This window comes from Equus caballus, chromosome 24 (genome assembly GCF_041296265.1).
Source record: "Equus caballus isolate H_3958 breed thoroughbred chromosome 24, TB-T2T, whole genome shotgun sequence".
NCBI lineage: Eukaryota > Metazoa > Chordata > Mammalia > Perissodactyla > Equidae > Equus > Equus caballus.
The window spans coordinates 51,086,091-51,101,750 of NC_091707.1; the positions used below are offsets into that span (position 1 = coordinate 51,086,091).

At 46.4% G+C, this 15,660-nt stretch overlaps 1 protein-coding gene across 1 annotated transcript; it reads right to left on the reverse strand.

The window, feature by feature from the left end:
- Positions 1-7,595: 7,595 nt before the first annotated feature.
- Positions 7,596-12,783, reverse strand: TCL1A (TCL1 family AKT coactivator A). The gene is made up of 4 exons (XM_023628594.2): positions 12,542-12,783; positions 9,383-9,553; positions 8,898-8,958; positions 7,596-8,350 (listed from the first exon to the last, which is right to left on the reverse strand). Exons 1-3 carry the CDS (start codon positions 12,659-12,661, stop codon positions 8,902-8,904), a joined length of 348 nt encoding a protein of 115 aa, XP_023484362.2. The 5' UTR covers positions 12,662-12,783; the 3' UTR covers positions 7,596-8,350; positions 8,898-8,901.
- Positions 12,784-15,660: the final 2,877 nt, after the last annotated feature.

A 15,660-nucleotide genomic window follows, 5' to 3' on the forward strand; every position in this document is an offset into this window, starting at 1 on the left:
TTCAGAATTACTATATGTCTAAAGGGATTTCTCCTTTGTAAATAAAGTTGTTTTGTAAGCAAAATACAGTGACACAAAGTAGCTTTAAGACACAATAAGGATCAGGGCAAGATGGTGACAGTGGCATGGTTTTATTGTTTTCCAACCTCCTGCAATCCCGTTACAAAAACAAGCAGAGCAACTAAGATAGAAAAATAAAAGTAGTACAGGAAGTAGAAACATAAAAAAAATCAATAGAAAAGGAAGTGATGGATATAGAAGACAGACAAAGAAGATCCAACATAGCATAATAGAAGCTCTCCTCCCCACATCCCCCCTCCCCCACCAAAAAAAGAAAGGAAAGGAAGGCAGTGGAGTACAACAGATATAAGCAACAATTAAAGAAAACTTCCCTGACAACAAACAAACAAATGACTTGAACCTGTGTATTTACAGGGGACACAATGAGCCTGGGACATACGACCAGTCAACTCCAAGACACAGTCTACTACAATTATTAGACTTTATAGAGTAGAAATCCTTTTGGCACAAGATAAAATGACCAAGTAACTTATATGGGATTAGAGCTTTACAGAGTACTTTTAAGTTAAAACACAATGGAGTAAATAGAATGACATGTACAGATACCCAAGAAAGAAAATGTGAGCCAAGAATTTTTTTCTTCAGCCAAAGTGACCTTTAAGTATAAAGGCCACAGACAAACTGATGAGTTGAGGGAATCAGGGAATATGGCTCCTGTGTGCCCTTCCTGAGTAATCTACTAAACAATAAGCTTCAGACAATCAAGAAATGTTTAGAGAAGCTTTTTGTAAGAACTACTGGTGAGCACTGAATATATTTAACTGTCGAATGAAGACTAGAGGGCACAGGGGTGAAAAATACTATGTATTTGCTATATTCTGTGATAATGAAGACATAATTCTATCAAAAATGGGAAGAGAAGGGAAAGATTATACAGAAAGTAAGCTTGCTCGTTGCCTTAAAGCTATTATTTAGCACTAAATGAAAACTACTTTAGATACTTTTGGGAGCGGAGGCGGGGGGAAGAAGAGGGTACTAATTTTAATATTGTTCATAGTAGGGAACCACATCATTCAACATGGTAGCCGCCAGCCACATATGGCCATTTAAATTTAAATTAATTAACACTAAATAAAATTTAAAATTCAGTTTCTCAGTCATACTAGCCACATTTCAAGTGTTCTGTAGCCACATGTAGCTAGTAGCTTCCACATTGGGGAACACAGATAGAGAACGTGTCCATCGTTATAGAAAGTTCTTTGGGCAGTGCTACAACAGATAGCATTTTTATAAGAAGGAGTAAGGACATTCCCCTAAGATATTAGTATAAAGGTACTCACACACACACACACTCAGTCTATGGTCCTGTGTTTTTATAGCCCGAGTAGATGAATACAGATAGCAATTCTGCATTTGCTACAGATTCAACACAACCCCTATCAAAATCCCAGCTCACTTCTTTGCAGAAATTGACAAGCTCACCCTGAAATTCATATGGAAATTTGAGGGACCCAGAATAATGAAGACAATCTTTAAAAAAAGAGCAAAGTTGGAGGAATCACACTTCCCAATTTCAAAACTTATCACAAAGATATAGTAATCAAGACAGTGTGGTATCGGCATAAGGAGGGATTTATACATCAGTGGAGCAGAACTGAGAATCCAGAAATCAACCCTTATTTTTATAGTCAATCGATTTTTGACAAGATGCCAAGATGATTTAATGGGGGAGAGAACAGTCTTTTCAACAAATGGTATTGAGGCAACTGGCTAACCACGTGGACCCCTCTCTCATACCATACATGAAAAATAACTCACGATGGACCACATACCATAATGTAAGAGTTTAAACTATAAAACTCTTAGAAGAAAATGCAGAGTAAACCTTCATGACCTTGGGTTAGGCAAAGCCTTCTTGGATATAATAAAACACAACTGATAACAGAAAAAAATAGATAAATTAGACTGCATCAAAATTAAAAAGTTTTGTGTTTTAAAGGATACTATCAAACGTGTGAGAAGACAACATGCAGATTGAGAGAAAGTATTTGTAAATTACATCTGATGAGAGAGTTGAATCCAGAGTATATAAAGAACGCTCATAACCGAGTAATAAAAAAGAAAATAACCCAATTAAAAAATGAGCAAAGGATCTTAATAGGTATTTCTCCAAAGAAGATATAAAATTGGCCAATAAGCACATGAAAATATATAAACATCATTAGCCACCAGGGAAATGCAAGTCAAAACCACAGTGAGATACCACTTTACACCTACTAGACGGCTAGGGTCAAGACGCCAGATGAGAGCGCCAGGTGACAAAGTGTAGAGAGACTGGGTTTCTGGTACAATGCTGGTGGGAGTGTGCGGCCACTTTGGAAAAAACAGTGTGCAGCTCCTCGAAAAGTCAAAAACAAGTTGCCGTGTGACCCAACAATTCCACTCCTAGGTATACAGCCAGGAGAAATGAAAACATGACGTCCACACAAAAACTCATACGTGAATGTTTGCAGCAACGTTATTGATAAAAGCTAAGAAGTCGAAATAAACCAAATGTCCATGAATACATAAAATGTGGTATACCCATTCAGTAGAATATTAGTATAAAAAGGAGTGAAGTCCCGATACATGCTACGACATTTATGGACCTTGAAAATATTATGCTAAAGAACCCAGCCACAGAAGACCACGTATTGCATGATTCCATTTATATGAAATATCCATAACAGGCAAATCGACAGAGGCAGAAAGTAAACTAGTGATTGTCTGGAGCTGAGAGGTTTGGGAGTAATAAGGAGTAACTGCTAATGAGCATGGGTACGAGTATGCTAATGAGTATCTTTTTAGAGTAACAAAAATGTTCTAAAATTTATCATGGTGATGGTTGTACAACCCTGTGAATATACTAAAAACAATTGAATTGTACACTTCAAATGAGTGAATTATATGGTATGTCAATTATATTTTAATAAAGCTGTTATATAAAATATCTATATAAAACTTTTAAAAAGAAAATAAATATCCAATTAAAATAGCTAGAAAAGGGACAGAGGAAACCAGAAGAATACAGAAGTAAAGAACTAAAGATAAAAACAGACATCAGGGAGATAGAAAACAAACAAAAGCAATAAAATTAATAAACGAATCAGAAAGTTGGTTCTTTGGGAAATAAAATAGACAAACCTAATTTTACTAACTGGGATAAAGCACAAAAAAGGCAGAATAAGAAATGACAAGGGGCAACAATCATCCAGAATACTAAAAGTCATGAGGTTATTTTTAAATACCTATGAAAATAAAATACAAAACCTAGATGAAATGGATACTTTTCTAGGAAAATTTATTTAACCAAAATTGACCCCAGTAGAGATAGGAAGCTTAAACACACCAATTTCCACAGAAGAAACAGAAAGCTGTGGAGGTGCTCCTTCGAAAAAATTACTAGGCTCGAATGGCTCCTTAAAGGAATTCTACCAAGCTAAAAAAAAGACAGAGAATTCTAATGCAACTTACAGTATTACAGGGTATAACAAAAGTAAAGCCTCCAAATTATTTTTATAAAGTGAATATAACTTTGATGCCAAAACTTGACAAAGACTGAAAGAAAAACAAAACAAAAAGAAAATATCAGACCACTTTGACTACAATGCAAAATTTCTAAATAAAGTATTAGCAGAGAGACCCCCCCAACATGAACACAGTATCCATCACGACCATGTGGGGTTTGTTCCAGGAACGCAAGGAAGAGTCAATATCCTAATATTCATAGAGTTTAAGAAAAGTATTATATGATCATCTCCTTAGATATCAAAAAGGTATGTAACAAAATTCTACACCCATTCCAGTTAAAGATTCTAAAATAGGAATTGAAAGATACTTCTTTAACATAGTAAAAATACAGATATTTAAGCCCCAAAGCCAGGATCTTACTTAATGGGGAAACTCTAGAGGTTTTCCCTGTCAAGTTGAGAAAATACAAGAATGCCTACTACTTCCACCACTCACCGAAGCCTTGGAGGTGTCAGACAAGAGAAAGGATTACAACCCTACGAATTAGAAAGGAAGAGGTAAAAATATCTCTATTTGCAGATGCTGTGGTTATATATCAGGAATACCCAAAGAATCAGTGAAAACCACTATAAATAATAATTTAGTAATATAGCAGAACATAAAGTTGACATACAGAAAACAATAGCCATTTTATACACACACATCCCCTTGAGCAATATGCTGTTAAAAGATAGAATTAACACAAAAGGGAAGGGAAGACACCATTATAACAGCAAAAAAAAAATACCTGAGAGCAGTTTCAACAACAATGTGCAAAACTTTTATAATTAGAATTGTAAAAGGTTCCTGGAAGACACAGATGTAGATTTAAATAAAAGGCAAGACAACATTCTTGCACAGGATGACCGCACATCAGAAGGACGCCAAGGGTGCAGAGGACAGGCTGACGGGGAACGTCGTGGTGGATGGTGGGCTGGCACCACCTGAGCTCCCATCTGGCACCCTCGCCACCACTGCATTGGGGAGACCTGACTCGGGGGGTTCCAGATCGGATGCAGTGAATGGTATATGGCACCACCCAGGACGTGTTCTTGCCCAAAGAACTGAACTGGAATGGAATCCAATCAAGTTTCTAAGTTGCCAGAGTACCGGAAATAGGAAGAGAAACATACTAAAGGATATTCTAGGATGCCATCAACCAAATCCAGAAAGTCTACAGGACTGCGCATCTGTTCTGTTCTAAAGAAGGAAGAGGGTGCTCGTACAGATGACTAGAGACTGGAGACGCATCAGCCACAGGCAGTCCGGGTGTCGATTTAAACCAGTGTAGAAAGACACTGAGATACGCGGGGAAACTTGAAACCAGACCAGGGATTAGATGATACTGAGGAATTACGGTTAATTTTGTGAGGTGTGATCATGGTCTTGTGGCTCTCAGGAATAAAAAGTCTTACCTGGAAAGACACATAATAAAATACTTGTGGGCGAAATTATAAAGTATTTAAAAGACTTTAGCAAAAAAACAAACCCCAGCTTTGTGTGGGGGAAAATGAAACAAGATTGGCATGGTGTTGATGACTGCTGAAGCTGCTCCGTCGGATGCCGATTTGCATTTGGGCCCCTGGCTCACCTCTTCCAGCTTCCTCAAGAATGCTGTTCCTTTCAGTGTACCCTCTCTGTGCCGCCTTGTCAGTTTGTCCCTTCCCGCTGCACAGACACACAGGCTCCATTATCTCCAACCGAAAACACTGTACTTCTCCAATTCCCTCACAACAAAGCTCAGGGCAGGGACTGTCCCTTCTCATCTCCCCTTCTCTCCTCGGCCCACCCCATAGGGCTGTGCCCCTGTCACAGCGCTGACTCCTTTCCTGACAGCGTCACCATCTGTCTCCATGTGGCTAGATCCAATGGCCACTTCTCTGTATTCAGCCTCTCCACAGCCTCGTTCTTACACTTTTGTCTCTTGCTTTCAAAGACACCACCATCTCTCCATCTGCGACCTCAGTCAGCCCCTGGCTTCAATTATCATTTATGTTTTAACGACTCCTAACTGTGTGTTTTTAGTCCTGACCTGAGTTCTAGATCTACATTCAATCAGCAGCCTCTCAGCCCTCCTGCTGGAGGTACCACAGGCCTCTCACGCGTAGTGTGGCTCCCACAGAGCTCCTGATCCGCGCCCCTGCCCACGCTCACCCCTCCCCATCTCAGCAGAACCACTGTCCGCCCCACTGTGTCAGCCAGAACCCAAGTCATTCTTGCCGTGGAAAACTGAGATTCTGCATTGCACTTAGAGTTAATTGATTAGGGGCAATTTTTATAAAACAGCATTTCTCTGAGTGAGAAGAAATCCTTTTGCTGTTTTTAGTTTCCTCAACAAATTCAGCCACACAGCACTTGTCATTTCCTCCTCCTGGGACTCTCCCCCCATCTGAGAATCCAGCTCCCTCTCGTTTGCAAAGTCCAATCTTAAAGGCCCCTCCACAGACACTGATTTCTTCACCACCCCGCCTACGTCGCCGCCACGTTACCCTGTTCTGTTTTCTCTGTAGGATTCTGCACGTTCTGAGCTGCCACTTCATCTCTTTCTAAAAGGAAAGCTGCATGAGGGCAAGGCCTCTGTTCCGTTCGCTGCTGGATCTGCAGCGCCTGGCACAGTTAACGACAGTGCTGGAAGGTTTCAGAAACAGAAGAATCTTGCACGAGAACTGCCCTAGTCCGCTCAGGCTGCTGTCCCAGAATCACACAGACTGGGTACTTAAACAACAGACATTAGCTTCTCAGTTCTGGAGGCTACTGGGAAATCCCAGACCAAGGTGCCGGCAGGTTCGGTGTCTAGCGAGGACCCTCCTCCTGGCCTGTAGACAGCGCCTTCTCCCTGTGTCCTCACATGGTGCTTCCTCAGTGCGTGCAACTGAGCTCGCCGGCTCTCTCTTTCTCTTCTAATAAGGGCACTAATCCCCTGAGGGCCCCACCCTCACGACCTCATCTAACCTTAACCATCTTGCAAAGGCCCCACCTCCAAACACCATCACGTTGGGGGTTAGGGTGTCAACACATAAATTTTGTCAACACAAACATTCAGCCCATACAAGAACTTTCCTCTTCCTGGGCCTGTTCCTAAAATGAGGCAACTGGCAGATCTCTGGTGTTCCTCCTGCTCTGACCTTCTGATGCTCTGTCTCCACTGAGAGGCGTCTGTCTAGTAAGAGTTCCCACGGACCAAACGCTTGCACTGGGCAAGGCACTGGGGTTAAAATGAAGAGATACAAACCCTGACAGGCGTGGTGTCCGATGCTTATCTGTCTAGCGCCGGGTAAGACCGGGATCAGAGAACATAAAATGGGAGCAGGAGTATTTTTCTTAGATAATTCTCTTTGTAGACACTTAACCACCTGTGCATATCATTATCCCCACATCTCTCTGTGATGAGGAAGCTGGGGACTAAAGTCACGCTTTAGTGGGGAGGACCAGCATTCCACAGAAAGGACTCCTTTCACTGGAAGGCATCCCTTTGTGACACCTGAGGTCCTGCTCACCTGCTCAGAAGGCAGGGGCAGGGCAGCTTATCTTGAGGAGGTGGCAGGAGGGACCCGGCATAGGGTGGGCTGGTGTGACCACAGGTCACGGGAGGTGGGGAGGGGACTCTGGTTGGCGCTTGGGTGGCCAGGACATTTTCAGGGAGGAGGGACTCCTGCTGGCATGGGAACTCCCATGTTCAGGAGAGCCTGGTGCGTGTCAGGGCAGGGAGGAGACAGAGCTGGCAGGGGAAGGGCAGTGAGGAGGGCAGGGCCAGACGGAGAGCGTCTCTAATACCAAGAATTGCTGAGAAAGACTTTGTGAGGCCACTTACTTGGCGGTTCTCAAATTATGCCTCCAAGAGCACAGGGGTTTTGAATGTTTGGATTATAAGAAAAAAAAAATTCCAGCCTTATCTCCAAAGTAAAAGAAATATACTAACTTCATGAGTATTCTTTCTCTTTCAGATTTTCTTATTCGCTGACTGCCTGTTCTTGTTTCTCTCCACTAGAATCTAGGTCAAGGATAGAAGCTGATTCAGCACGAAGTTAGATGAATTGTTTTACATTTAATCAAGCAACAGTACAAAGTGTTCACACCATATACAACTTCATAACATCCAGATGTGTGGGCATCTGTAAAAGGGAGGACCTCCAATCTCTGTCCTACAGGTGGGCAATCTAAGGGGCTACCTGCAGTGCTCGCCTGCCTGGCCTCCTGCCATGTCACGGGCCCTGGACCTGCCACCAGCAGGCACAGACTTGGGCTCCTCGCAGGCCTCCTGTGAACTGCATTTAACCTGCTGGTAAGGTGGGGCTTGTGCAGGCATGGTTGCAGGCAGGCATGGCCACATGAAACAGCCAGTCCAGGGGCTCAGAGGCCTGGCCCAGTCTCAGGCGGGTAGGCCCCATTCCCTTGCAGCCAGAGGTACACGGAGCTGAGGGAACAGAACAAGAATCAGCCCAGGTGTGCAGCACATGACACTATTTGCTGTGAGGGACAGAACAGAGAGGGAGGCCGAGAACTGTCAGACAGCTGAGAAGACCAGAGGCACAGGTATAGCTGGGGCACCTGGAGGACGCTGTACCGAGCCAGGTCCTCTGCACTGCCCATGGGCCAGGGGATGCCAGGTCCAGACAAGTCCAGCAGGCCCTGGGTGGGGCTCATCCTCTGCCTGTCCATTCCCTCCCGGATGTGGGTAGGCAGAGCAGAACACAGGGCTGGTAAAAAAGTGAACACAAGCTCGAACATCCCCACTGCAGGCCGGCAGGACGCGGGCTCAGGGAGACGGGAACCACGGGACCTGGGGCGGGAGGACAAGAGAAGACAGGTCTGAGGCAAAGGGAAGGACCTGGCAGAGGCGAGGGGCAGGGTGCAGGGAGCGGGGAGCGGAGCTGCTGGGGCCAGTCTAGACGGGAGCTGGGTGGTCAGTGCTGGCCCCAAAGCTGAGCAAGGGCCAACTGTGGACAGAGCGAGCAGCTTGGTGCCACAAGACCTGGGTTTGAAACCTGGCTCTGTGATCCGGACAAGTCATGGCACTTCTTCAAAACTCATTTTTATAAGCTATAAAATCAAGTAACACCTAGTTCAGTTGATGTGATGATCAGGCGACAGTGCCCGTCACCTTGAAGCCCTGTACGGATGGGGGCCTCTATCACTGAGGGGGCTGCCTAAAAAGGACTGGCTCCCAAGGTGGTCAAGGGGAGAGCCTGGGTCCCCAGCCCCGGGGACCCTCAGGGGCAGCACACTCAGGGTGGAGTCAGCGCTCACTGCCTTCGTGGAGAAGGGGTATGCCTTCTTTCTGACCTGGCCACACTGGACTCAAAGGTACTGGGCCCCAGGGTGCTCACCACATCACTCATTATCCGGGTCTGGCACCTGCTCGAGGAGCATGTCCTCTATGCCACTGAACTGCGGGAGAGAAGCGAGTTAGAGCCCAGGGATTCTCTTTCCGTTCCTGGCTTCTGGGCCCTCCACAGCGCGGAGCAGCAGGTGGGAACCTGTGTGGGGCTGGGGGGGGGGGGGGGGTGGGGATTCCAGGGGCCCTGGGGAGATGAGACTGCCCTTCCTCCCACCAGCCTTCACCCCGTGACTGCCCACCAGAGAGGCCTTCCTACGGCCGAGGGAGCTTCTGTTAGAGACCTCAGAGGGTGGCCTGGTCATTCAGTTCTAAAGTCTCTCTAATCCCGTCCTTTAAAAATCTGCAGTTGTAAAGTCCTTTTTTTTTTTTTAGCTTTTGGTGCAGAGATGGAGGGAACAGATATACTGCAGAGGCCAGACATGGGGAAGGGGGATCCAGGATGCCCCGATGGTCCTTGGAGAAGCACACACTTGCCTCGATGTGGTACACTATGCGCCAGAAACTGGAGTCTGAGCCTCGGTACTTTCTTCCTGGGTAAAGCTGCCACATCAAAGGCAGCAGGTAAGGGCCTAGCTGGCTGGGGCGCACGGGCTCCCCCAGGGGGATATCTTCCTGGCGCATCAGTACCTGGAGGCTGCTGTCCATCTGAAAAGACGAGAAGACCAGGGCCCACCTTCAGGCCGGGGCTCCTCCAGGCACAAATAACCAGAGTCCTTCCTGCCACCCGCCCGGCCCAGCTGGCATCTGAGATGCTGGCGATCACAGTTCCCAGAAGCTCTGCTCCTTAAGCCATGCATGCTTTTCGCAGGGACTCTGGCTAGGCCAAGAGGACCAGCATCGCACATGTCCAGACACCCAGACAGGGCCACCAAAGGCCCACTTCTCCCTGACAAACTTCTAGTTGCTGGGTGTGCCATGGGACCCTGAGCTTCCTTACCTATTTCAGCTGATGGATTTTCTCCGATTTTTCTTTATTTTGTCATATCCCATTTTAAACAAGATATCTCCAGACCCCAGAATCAGGTGACAGACCACTTTTCCCCATCTCCACCACTGCCCCCTATTATCATCGCTCCCCCAGACTATCACGATAACTTCCTAAGTTGCTGCCTTGTTGGTCTTGTGCCCCACAATCAATTCTCAGCACGGCAGCCAGACTGTGCATCTAAATATCATGTCACTCCCCTGCTCGACACCCTCCAACGCCCTCCCATCGCAGGCAGAACAAACTGAAATGTTTACCACGGTCCACAGGCCCACACAGCCGGGCCCCTGCCTCCCTCATCTGTCCTTCTGTCCATCACCCCAACCCCATCCCAGCCACAGGGGCCTCCTCGCTATTTCTGGGACATGCCACACTTCCAGTAAGCTCCTGCACCTGTTGTCCTCTGTCTGGAACATTCTCCCCTAGATCTGCGCAGGGCTCACATCCTTCTTTTAGGCAGGTCTCTGCTCAATTGCATGTCTATAAAGACAAATTTCAGCAAAATCCAACACTAAGCTATAAATAAGAGGCATGCCTAAAACAGAGGTGCAGACAGGTTTCAAATAAAATCATGGGCAAAATATCACAGGCAAATGCGAATTAAGACACTCAGGGGTCCTGCCTGAAGACCCCATGCCACTCGTGACTGCCTCTCATCCACTTCCAACTCCTACATAACTGACTACCGGCCTCCATTATTTTGTTATCCTCCTCCCCCAGTTGCACGTCAGCTTTACAAGCAGAGGGGTTTTATCACAGTCGCTGCAAACCCTCACAGCCTAGAATCGTACTTGGCATGTAAACTAGGCACTCCTGTTTGTTCAATGACTATTTTTCCAAAGGGGAAATCATTTTTGCAAATTTTCTATGAAATAAATTAGATCTCACTGTTAAAAAATAATTCAGATCATCCTGCAAGTTGTAAGTGGGCAAGTCCCCATTCTTGCTGTGTTAGACTCTTCCAGGTCCTTTAACCGTTTTTAGTTTGCTCATTCATCTTTTTTCTTGATGATTTAAGTACATCTTTGTTGTTAGTGCCGTCTATTCCAACTGCTAGCAACAGCGGAGCGGAACCCTGCCCGGTCTTTCTGCACCCCATCCTCTCACCAGAGCTGTATCAGACAATGCTCCACTGCTGTTCACAGGGTCTTCATGGCCAGTTATTTTGGAAGTGGGTGACCAGGTCCTTCTTCCTAGTCTGTCTAGTCTGGAAGCTCTGCTGAAACCTGTCTACCGTGGGGGACCCTGCTGGTATTGAAATCCCAGTGGTGTAGCTTTTAGCATCACAGCAACACACAGCCACCACAGTATGATGACAACCAACGGACAGGTGGTGTGGTCCCCTGACTGGGAACCGAATCCCAGCAGAGGCAGTGAGGGCACCGAATCTTAACCACTAGACCACCAGGGCTCAGGAAGTAAATCTTTACAAATTAAGAGTACTAGTCCTTTGAGTTACGTGGGACAAATTCTGCCCCACAATTTGCTAGTGGGTTATGTTTTGTGCAGAATTTACAATGATCATGTGAAAACTCTGCTTTGTGGTTTCAGTGTCATGTTGAAGAAGATATTCCCCAACCAGAGATTTAAAAATAGATATTCACTTAAATTTTCTTCAAATACTTGACTTAAAAAAAAGTAAATATTTAACTTGATTTTTATTTCAAAAATTTAAATTCCAATAAAGATGTAAATATAGATGGTGGTTAAGAACCTGGAATCCCAAGCCCATAACCTACTAGCGGTTCCACTTTGGACAAATTGACATTTTTATGCCTCAGTTTCCTCATCTGTAAAATGGGGACACAGTCACTACTCAATAACTTTTTGCTGTTTGCTATTATATCACATAACTGTTTTAATATTATATATTTTAATTTTGCTTTTATACTTTCTTCTATTTATATATGGAAAGAGTTTCAACATTTTTCTCCTAAGTTTCTTGGAGGAAATCCATGCTCTGATGGAAAGTACTTGTAAGAGAGTTATATTTCTATTAAAAAGTTAACATTAACTAAAGCTCCATCTTAAGGCATTACACATGAAACGTCAACATTTATTCAATCCTGGCTTTTATCCTACTGTATTGTTTGTGAAGTTTGTTTCTTCCACAGCACAGAGGAGGTATGAAATATCTCAACCTCTGGGACAGTGGTTCCCAAACCTGGCCGATCATAAGCTGTTTGAGGGTCCTTTTAAAGCACAGATTTCTGAGGCTCACCTAAGGAGGTTCTGATAATCGACCACATGTATGCATCATTACAGATGTTCTTGCCATTTTATGGATTAGGACCCTAAAACCCAGAAAAGTCCTATTTTACTCAAGATCATATTCACACACTCCAGAGGCAATGGGTGCCCATCCTCCGGCCCGCATGCCTGTGTGCTTTTCCCACCCACCTTCCTGCCGACCTGGAGAACTCCTACTCATCCTTCAGAGCCCAGCTCAAAGTGGTTTCACCTGGAGCCCCCTGACCACCCTGGGCGGATCAGGCCTTGTGAGCCTCGCTGCCACCACCCTCACCCTGCCGCCTCTGAGAGGCTCCTCAAGGGCCTTGCACGGCCTGGGGCGTCTCTGGCTCCCCTGGCTGGACCAGGGATGGTGATGCCCATGCTGCCCGCCCAGCCTGGCCCCAAATCGGCCGTACCTCGATGGTTATGGGCAGCCAAGTGCGCTGGTTCTCGTCCACATACACGGCCTTTTCCCAGATCCACAGGCGGTCCGGGTGAAAGGCAGTGTGCGCCCTGAAGAACGGGAGCTCGCCCATGGCGCCCCGGGCGTCTAGGGAGCGGGAGCCGCAGCCTCTCTAGGCCTCTCGCTGCTGAGCGGGATGCAGGGCGCGGAAGACCTATAGCGGGAGCGCGGCCGGGCGCCCCCAATCGGCGGGGCGGGAGGCGGGCGGGCCGCCAGGTGGGAGGCGCGAGGGGGCGGGGCGCGAGGCCGGAGGGGCGGGGCGCGAGGCCGCAGGGGCGGGGCGCGAGGCACGTGGGGCGACCAGCAGATTCCGGAGCTGGCTCGGGACCCAGGCCTGACTTGTGCCCTGGGACCCTGGCAGCGTCTAAGAGCACAGAGCCAGCCCAACAGGCCCAGGACCTGAAGGGCCTCAGCCAGCCAGCCTCGCCCTCCGCCCCCCACTGCCCACTGCTGGGGAGTTACCCTGGTCTGTAGCTTGGTCCTTTCCTCTGTCGGGTGGCACCTTCTCTTCCCTTGGTGCCCGGACCCCACTGTTCTGAGTCAGCTGGTCAAGCCACACCCCAAACTGGGACTCTGAGCCTCTGCTTGGAACTCACAGCTGACGCCAGGCAACCCAGAGCCAGGGCCCCCTCCACATCTTCTGGGATGAGAAGAGACTGGTGCAAGCCTGAACTAGGCCTGGACTTTCCCAGGTTCACAGCATCACCTTCAGCCTGTGGGTTTGGGTGTCAGAATCAGTTTCCTTGGCAAAGTGCAACTCTTGAAGCCCCCTCCCCCTCCCACACCCAAGACGTGCGTTTCCCACGGCTTTGATGATGCTGTGGTCATCTAATAGCTATTGTGAAACTTGGTGGTGAAGAAACGTGGGTTTTTCCCTTTATAGGCTTTGAATTCATTAGTGAAAACATCGTTCAAAAGGAATACTTAAAAAGAAGCTCCTCTCTCGACCCCAAGATCAATGGATTTGAAGTCCCTGGGTTATATGATCAAACCTCCTCTCTGTAAATTACAGGAAATAAGGAAAACAATCTCACTTCATTTTGGAGTAACACATGCCCATTAAGGCAATTAAGAAAATAAAAGACAATGAGAAGCTTGTAAATGAGCTTCAGCCCCATTGCTCCAACATCACCACAGTTTGGTGCCTCACCTTCCGGCTCTTTCCCATCTCTCTCAGACTAGGCACTAAGAAAATAACCTGTGATCTTTTGAAACGTCATGAAAGTGAAAATGAGCTTCACACCTGATCCCCTGACAGCAAAGGTATGTATCTGCTGCTCTGCCTATCCAGACAGCCTAATTCCCAGGAAGATGCCGAGGTGGCCTGTAGTAATAGAGATATAAGAGGATTTACCAGGAACACAAAACAGAAGACAAGAGCCAAGTAAAGTTGGGAGTGGAGGGAGGGGACAGGAGCCCAGCAAACCTGTCTCCCAGGGCAGCCCCTCGTGGCGTTAGTATTTGATATTCAGACTTGTGGCTTTTCAGGCTCATTTCCCTGTGGATGGTTCTTAATTCCAGACCCAGATAGCCAATGGGAGCAGATACCTCAAAGGTCAAAAATGATTAACAAGTCCACTTAAGCAGTGCTGCCGGGTTGGCCTCTTGTGGCAAGTGAAGGGGGCACCCAGGAGCCAGTGTAGCCAACTCACCCAGCCACATAGATGGCTCCAGGACCCAGAATGCCGCTAGGCCTGTCGGTTTCATTAGTACTTGTTTTACTTTTCTAAGTGGCACAAAGAAACAAATAACGGAGCAGGAATCAGACCCATTTGGCCGAATTTGCCTCTGAATGTTCTGGGAATATGATCCCCGCTACTTTGAAAGAACAATATGTTGCTTCAGTTTCACACAAGGGTGTCTTAATATTGAGCAAGAGTATACATCATTCTTTGTAGGATTCAGAAAATCCTTTGAGAAGGGGTTCCAAAACATGAGAAATGAAATAAGGATGACTGAGGTGTTCATTGGGCAGCTTCTGTGGAGGCCTTGAGCCTCCCTTATGGAAATTCCAGAAGAGGGAAAACAATAGCTGCCCTGTGGCCTCAGAGACACGCGGCCTCTCCAGCATGTTATCTGCCCCATCTTAGGGCACTGAGGCCAGTCAGTCCAGCTTTAGAGTTGTGTATTTGTTTCTGACTCTTTGTTAGTCTGCAAGCTCCCTGAAGATAATCAAGTAGATGTGTCATGTAGAAAGTAACAAAAAGGGATTATTTTAACTCATTTTTTTAAAGAATCCTTGACTGATGCTTTCACCTCCTGACTTGGATCCAATTTTGACTTTGCCGTTCTCGCCTGTGATATTTGCCATCCTTTGCCATCTCGGCCTTGTTGGTGTGCTTTTGTATGAATGGGCCAAACTCCATGGTCTCTAAACCCATTTATAACTCAACAGTCTCTGATCCCCTGATACAGTCACCTAGTGAGAGAAGAGAACAATTACAGCGTGCTACAATGAAGGTCAGGATGACATTGGTACCAGGATTTGGTACCAATGGATGGAGATGGATAAACTCATGACGTTAGTTCAGGAAAGCCTATGGTTTTGAGCAGAATGATTCTGGACATTAGGGACCCCAGTGGAATTCATTCTTCAGGAATGAGGAAGCCATCCTTCTTGTTTGGGTTCCAAAGAAGGGGCTTGAGGGTGAGTCATAGCCATCAGTATGAACTACAGCCTTGCTGCCCTAAATGTGTTTCCTGGACCAGCTATATTAGCATCACCTGGAGCTCATGAGAACTGCAAAATCTGGAGCCCTCCCCAGACCTCCTGAGTCAGAATCTGCATTGTAATGAGATCCCCAGGGGGTTTGTGGACATGTTAAGCATTGGTCTACAGGGGGAGGATTGGGAGGGAGAGATGGTAGGTGTCTGCCTCATTCCACCAGTTCCCTGTAGGTTTCTCTAACTATGACACAAGAGTTGGACATGTGTTTCTGTATCATTTCCTTCTAGGCTATTTTATTTTCTGTCAAAATCACTTCTAACATATAAAGCATTTTCCTCTTAAAAGAAAATCCTGGTACCAATGTCATCCTGACCTTCATTGTAGCACGCTGTAAAGAGCCTATG